Source organism: Helobdella robusta, assembly GCF_000326865.2.
Source record: "Helobdella robusta unplaced genomic scaffold HELROscaffold_11, whole genome shotgun sequence".
NCBI classification, from domain to species: Eukaryota; Metazoa; Annelida; class Clitellata; order Rhynchobdellida; family Glossiphoniidae; genus Helobdella; species Helobdella robusta.
Window position 1 is genome coordinate 735,769 of NW_008703617.1, and position 7,552 is coordinate 743,320.

The 7,552-nt window shown below is 29.8% G+C and overlaps 1 protein-coding gene across 1 annotated transcript; it reads left to right on the plus strand.

Moving 5' to 3' along the window:
* The first annotated feature begins 108 nt into the window (after positions 1-108).
* On the plus strand, positions 109-4,573 carry HELRODRAFT_185258 (hypothetical protein). The gene is made up of 6 exons (XM_009012639.1): positions 109-623; positions 823-961; positions 3,702-3,740; positions 3,870-3,930; positions 4,155-4,277; positions 4,456-4,573. The coding sequence occupies exons 3-6, from the start codon at positions 3,738-3,740 to the stop codon at positions 4,488-4,490; spliced, it is 222 nt and encodes a 73-aa protein (XP_009010887.1). The 5' UTR covers positions 109-623; positions 823-961; positions 3,702-3,737; the 3' UTR covers positions 4,491-4,573.
* Positions 4,574-7,552: the final 2,979 nt, after the last annotated feature.

A 7,552-nucleotide genomic window follows, 5' to 3' on the forward strand; every position in this document is an offset into this window, starting at 1 on the left:
ATAAATAAATATATATATATATATATATATATATTTATATATGAAAATGCAGCGATCTTTATAAATAATTGTATTTATGATAATATAAACCTAAAATATTTATATATAATGTATGTATATATATATATATATATATATGTATGTATGTATGTATACCCGTGAATGGTGTAATCACTTTTGTTTAAACATTTTTCTATTTGCTATGTCTTTAGAATATTAATGTTACAATATTGTGATACTTTTTCTGGATTATTATTATTAAAACAAAGTTATTGAATAGGTTAATTGAGAGATTGGAAGAGGTTATCTATTTATTTTATAGGTCATTTAATATTATAATATGAAAGTTGAGGTTATTTGGAGTTAGAGTATATTTGGAATGAAATTTGAGTAAAATAATCTGTCAACCAATTAATCAATCAGCAAATCGTTTTTCCAATCAATCCTTCAACTTTACAATCATTAATAATTATTATCACTCCCAATTTTATTCTATGTTTTATTTTCTTTGTTCTTTGACTGAACATCAGGGTATTTATCGTTGGCCCCTCCTTGCGATGATTCCAACTCTTTCTTCCTCTGGGCTGCATTGTCCAACAGAAAGTTCCTAATCTCTGAGTAAAGTTTGTCATTTTTTCTTTCCAGCTCATCCATGAATGTATTTATTTCATCAAGGGCGGAGTCAACATTCGAGAATTCTAATTAAAAATTAGGATTTAGTCTTGTTTAAAAATAGCTTTATAGAGCTTTGTCATATGACGATAAAATTTTGTAAGATTGAAATCCATTGAATCAGTAAATATAGCAATTTATAAAAATAAATTTAAGAAAGAATTTTTGAGAAAAAACCTCTGGAGATATCGTCACTACTGCTTCCAAGAGAGTTAACGTCATCACCAGTTTCCTCTTCGTCGTCATCGTCGCCATCTTCACTACCTCTGTTATATGGGGGCAGTTTGTTGTTAGAGTTCAATTTCATGTTATTTAAATTATTATCCAAAACTTCGTCAATATTTTTATCGTCCATTTAATTAAATGATTTAATCAATATTTTATTCTAAAACTGTTTAATGTTGATTTATCATCCGAAAAATGTCCTAATACGCTTATTTTTATACCAGTCTTTAATCTACAATTCAATTTTAATTACATTGTAAATCCACCTTTAGCACTGTTATTTAAATGACTGCGTTCAGTTTTATTATAATTTAAACAGGTTTGGACCAGTCATTTCTGAACTTTGATAATGATTTTGGTGAATTTTAAACAGTAATTTAATAAAAAAATTTATATGAGTTTAACAAATTCAATATAAGCTATTAATAAAATCATTTTGTGTACTGTTATATCGGGTATTTGAAAACTGTTTGTTTGTTTAAATTAAATGGGCTCATCCCTGTTTTGTGGAATAACTTTAGATACATCCGCCAATATTTTTCCTTTTTCCTAATTTTCGGCCCTGCTAGGTGGTTCGTTGAATGTTTTCAATCTGTTTGAATCTTGTAGAATCCTAATTAAGTTTTTTTTATTATTCTATTTATTTCAATTCGATATGATTTTCTGATTTGTTTTTTCATTCATTGTTTTCCGTAGTTTGCTAAACTTTATATTTTCATGCGTTTAATAGCTTATGTAGTGCCGTGTGAAAAAAATGATGATTGAAAGTTTTTGACACCTCTTATGGGAGATATAATGTCGATGAATAAAATTCTGCTTTCTACGATATCTGATTATCGCGACGGCAGTTGTTTTTTATCACAATTTTATTTAATTTTGCTATTCCATCATAGTATGTGTCGTTTGTGATTGTTATCACCATCATAGTACGTGTTGCATGGTTTCCCCAATTAACACAGTAACAGCAAATTGTCCTCTTATCAGTTTTAATAGGACTATAATAAATAAATAAGATAGATTTGAGAATTTTTTTATTCATATTGCAACCTGAAATGATGACTAGCGATTCATGACACTATTTGTGAAATGAATAGAAAAAAGAAATCGCTCACTCGCCGTACTGATGATGTTGCAATCTTTTTATTTCATTATTCTTCAAGTTTAACATTGATTCTTTTGAGTTTTGGTAAAATCTCCTTGTCCAGTAATGCTTAAGTCTGAATTTTAATTAGCAATTTAATATTAATTTTGTTTAATAAGTAAAAAAATATGGTAATTATTTATGTTGCAACCTAGAATGATGACTAGCGATTCATGACACTATTTGTGAAATGAATAGAAAAAAGAAATCGCTCACTCGCCGTACTGATGATGTTGCAATTCTCTTATTGATTTTATCATTTTTCAAGTTTAACTCTGATTTTTTGAGCTTAGATTAATCTACTCGTCCTGTAATAGTCTGAATTTTAATTTGATATTTAATATTAATTTTGTTTAATAAGTAAAAAAATATGGTAATTATTTATGTTGCAACCTAGAATGATGACTAGCGATTCATGACACTATTTGTGAAATGAATAGAAAAAAGAAATCGCTCACTCGCCGTACTGATGATGTTGCAATCTTTTTATTTCATTATTCTTCAAGTTTAACATTGATTCTTTTGAATTTTGGTAAAATCTCCTTGTCCAGTAATGCTTAAGTCTGAATTTTAATTAGCAATTTAATTTAAATTTTGTTTAATAAGTAAAAAAATATGGTAATTGATTATTTATGTTGCAGCCTAGAGTGATGACTAGCGATTCATGACACTATTTGTGAAATGAATAGAAAAAAGAAATCGCTCACTCGCCGTACTGACAATGTTGCAATCTTCTCATTTTATCATTCTTCAAGTTTAACACTGATTCTTTACATAATATCAGCTTGTCCTGTGATGCTTAAGTCTGAAATTTGATTAGAATTTTGATAAATGAATGAACAAATATGGTGATTGATTATTTCATATTGCAAACTAGAATGATGACTAGCGATTCATGACACTGTTTGTGAAATGAATAGAAAAAAAGAAATCGCTCACTCGCCGTACTGACGATTTTGCAATCTTCTCATTTTATTCTCCAAGTTTAGAACTGATTGAATCTGACAATAATTTTGACTTGTCCTTTGTTACTCGAGTCGTTATTTTATTTTAATTTCACTAATTTAATAGCTCAAAATTCACAATCTGTTTTGTGCATTTTAATCATTGTAAAGTATTGAATGATTTTTTTTTCATAATTTTATTGTTTGGTAATGGCATCAATATTATTCTAGTTGATAAATAAATGCGGAAATTGTTTATTGCAACCTGAAATGATGACTAGCGATTCATGACACTATCTGTGGTATGAATTGAAAAAAGAAATCGCTCACTCGCCGTACTGATGATGTTGCAATCTTATTCTTTTACAGCGTAATCTTAATTTAATGGGAATATATTTTATATTTGGTGTAATTAATAATATTTATTTTTAAAGTGTAAGGATTTTGAAGAAATATTTGGTTTACCGGTTGTAGCATTATGTATGATGATTAGCTATTTTTGACACCTCTTATTGGAGAGTGTATATATGCATTCTATGAATAAAAATGGCTTACTTGCAATACTGAATAATGTTATGATTACACTTTTTACATTGTGTTTTCTGTATAACATTTTCTGTTTTACATTGAGTTTTCTATCTATAATTTGGGCTTTCTTAAACTAAATTTTATTAACTTTCTCACAAATTATATTTAAATAAATTTTTCTTTGTAATCAGGTTGTGAGCAGAGAAATTCTCCAATTATCAGCAAAGATGGTTATTCTTTTTGATCATTATCAACGAAATATTTTACATTTTGACAATTTTATTAACATTTATTGCTGTTTAGTATAAAATAATTATTTATTTGTTTTATATTTATTCATATTTTTTGTAACTTTGCAGCCAAAACAGATCCAAGAAATCAAAGATTTCTTATTGACAGCCAGAAGAGCTGATGCTAAATGTAAAAATTGACGTTATTGCTGCTATTGTTGTTGATGTCTTTGCTGTAATTAATGTCATCAATTCTGTTTATGTTATCAATATGAACTTATGTCTAACTTATCTATCATATATCTTCTGTGAATGAGGCAAATCACTCATTTATCTTCCTCATTCTTTCCTCTTCTCTCATTCATTTTCTTTCTTTCTCTCTCACTCAATTTCATTCTCTTCTTCACTCTACAGCTGTCAAGATCAAGAAGAACAAGGACAACGTGAAGTTCAAGGTCAGGTGCAGCCGTTATCTATACACCCTGGTCATCAATGATAACGAGAAGGCCGATAAGTTGAGACAGTCTTTGCCGCCTGGTCCGTGTGTGTGTGTGAGAGAGAGAGAGAGAGAGAGAGTATGCAAGAGCATCTGTGTTAACTTTAGCTATGTTTCAATTAATTACATTTTTGATTGGTTGTCTGGCTCTAATTGTTTTCTAAGGCCAGTGAGTTTTTCTTAAATACTCTATAATTTATCTAATATTTTCAATTCCAGGTTTACAAGTTAAAGACTTGAAGAAAAGCGATTGATTAACAGTTGATTAGAATGTTGCTTGATCGATTGATATGTGGAATGAATGAACCGTCGAAATATTTCTATATTTATTGTCAAAAAAAAAAAATTCAAGTCAATTCAATAGTTCAATAGATTAAAATTCAATAGTTTTTCGGCTTGATTATTAGCGAGGAGGTGTGTCAATCATGCATTTCGGTAGCTTAATAATGGGACCATGCAATCGCACGTAGTTAACAAGGTTGAGCTGTTTTGTTAGTAATTTTCTAAATGCTACCAAATTAATGCTATAAATGATAGATATCTTTTGTATGTCTTGTTGGAAAGTACTTTTTATATGGCGGGTTAAACGTTAAAATTGGAAGTCTCACGATGTTGAGTTTTCGCTTGCATTATTTTTTCTGGTGGCTACAGTCGCTAGTTTTTGTTCTAATTTTCGTCATTTATATGGGAAAGTTAAGTTTTTTAATGTGAAGGCAGTTTTGGACATGGTATGATTTCGGTTAAGTGTTCAGAATTTAATGTAAAAGCCAAATCTTTCATTCCGGAGTACGATATAGTGGCTTGTTTCAACGAGGGTCGAGTTAAAAAATGGATATGGAAACTTCTTGACGATCCGAGCCGGTTACAAGGTCCATGTTTTGGGGCAAGTTGGTTGCTATGCAATTTATAGGTAATTTATTTTTTAATCTGTAACGGTTGGCTGGTTGGTTGGTTGGTTTGTTGCTTGGTCAAGTGTCTGTTGGTAAGTGACTGGTTGACGGTTTTTTGATTGGCTTTGGTTGTACAAGTACATGCTGTGTTGTCGATTGCGTTCTAATGTGTATGACTTGATACTAAGGATTGGTGAGAATAAATCATTAGATTCCCACTAATAACATCAAGATATTCATCCTATAAACTCACGTACACACCGGTACACGTACACACACAAAAACAACACACAAACACAGCACACACAACAACACAAAACACAACAAGTTGAAACAAAGTTTCAGGGATTTGTTTCACGGCTTAACTATTTGTTTAATGATGATAAAAATAAAATAAACTTGGAAACTTTCGAAAGATTTTGTATAAATGATTGTAAATGTATGTATGTGGTGTGTATGTATGTATATATGTAAGTATGTTTGTATGTATGTATTTGTGAGTGTGTATGTATATTTGTATGTAAGTATGTTGGGTTCTAGCTTCAGCTGATTATCTGCAAACATTCTTATTCTTGATAACCTCCAGACTCTTGCTTAAAAAGAATTTTTGTTATTTCTGTTGTTATTCATCATCGATTTTATTATTGTTTCATTATATTATTATTATTATTATTATTATTATTATTATTATTATTATTATTATTATTATTATTATCATCATCATTATCACAATATTATAAACTAATAGAATTTAATCAATCAACGAACACACATACATAAATACATACATACATACATTCATACAAACATGCACACATCCGTTGTAATAAGACATACACAAGTTGCTAATATTATTATTGATACTACTAACTGATATTAAAATGAACAGTGTCTCTGGAGAGCATTGCAAACGCCTAAATGCATTTTGAATGAAGTTAAAAACACATACACACATAAATACACACACAACACACATATAAATACACACACACATATGCATACATACAAACATACAAAGAAAGGTACATATATGTAATTTGGTGAATGAAAATATTGAATAAATGAATGAATGAGCAAAATAAAATAGATCGAATGTTTCAAGGTTGTTTTTTTTTTAGAAAAAAGAGAACGAATGAATGAAGGAAGGCTGAATGAATGAGCGAATGAACGAAAGAATGAACGTACTAGAGTGAAAGCTTGATACATCATGATATAATGTTTGGGAGGTAGTATTGAAAAAGTTGGTTGCTGATGCTAAAAATGATTTTTTATGGAAGTTTTATATTCTATTACTAATCTTGCTTACTTTAAGTAGCTCTCTTTCTCACTTTTCCTCCTTCCATCTCTCTCTTTCTCTTGTTTCTTTTCTCTCTCTTTCTCTCTCAATCCATCTCCTCCTTCTGAGTTTTTTAGCACCTCTTTTTTTTATCAGTTCTAGTTTTTAATCTTACGTTCAAGTACACTCACGAACAATTCATGCTTACACACACACACACACACGCACACACACACACACACACACACGAAACTTCTATTTTGTTGTTTAGTATTGTGAAGTTTCTTATTAACAGTACATGTAAACATAAACAGATTTGTTAATGCTGGAACTAATGATTATTAATGAGCTTGTGACGTAGGGGATGAATATGTTCATGCATAATTTGCATAAATTATGATAATGAATCTGGGGTTTTATTCAGTGTTTATCATTTGATAAATAAAAGTTGCAAGTAACGCTTTTTTGCTAGAGCAAATACTACTACTACTACTACTGCTGCTGCTGCTGCAGCTGCTGCTGAAGCTACTTCAACTACTGCTAGTAGTAATTTTTATGTTCGTTTACCGTCGTTGGACTAATTATAAATCTAACGCCACACATGTTGGAAACCGTTATGATGATGATGATAATGGTGGTGATGATGATGATGGTGGTGGTGATAATGATGATGATGATGACGGTGATGATGATGATGATGACTACTACTACCACTTCTATAATGATAATGATACAAAATGTCTGTCTGTCAGATTAAAAAATTTTCCTTGCAAAAACAATCTATTATTTAATGTTTCTCATATTTCAATTATTAATATCATCATTATCATCATCACCACCGCCACCATCATCATCATCATCATTCATTCGTTCATTGCAAGAATCAGTGCAAGAAAACTGTTTTAACTTGTATAAACATACATACATACATACATGCATACACACATACATACATACATACATACATACATACATACATACATACATACATACATACATACATACATACATACATACATACATACATACATACATACATACATACATACATACATACATACATACATACATACATACACTCATACATACATACAAACAAACATACATACATACACACATACATACATACAAAGTCATACACACTTACGTA

Bases quoted from the DNA above. Each gene is read 5' to 3' on its own strand.
- HELRODRAFT_185258 (XM_009012639.1), top strand. The intron at 3,931-4,154 runs GTAAAAATTGAC...TTCACTCTACAG, and splicing joins CAGAAGAGCTGATGCTAAAT to CTGTCAAGATCAAGAAGAAC. The intron at 4,278-4,455 runs GTCCGTGTGTGT...TTTCAATTCCAG, and splicing joins GAGACAGTCTTTGCCGCCTG to GTTTACAAGTTAAAGACTTG.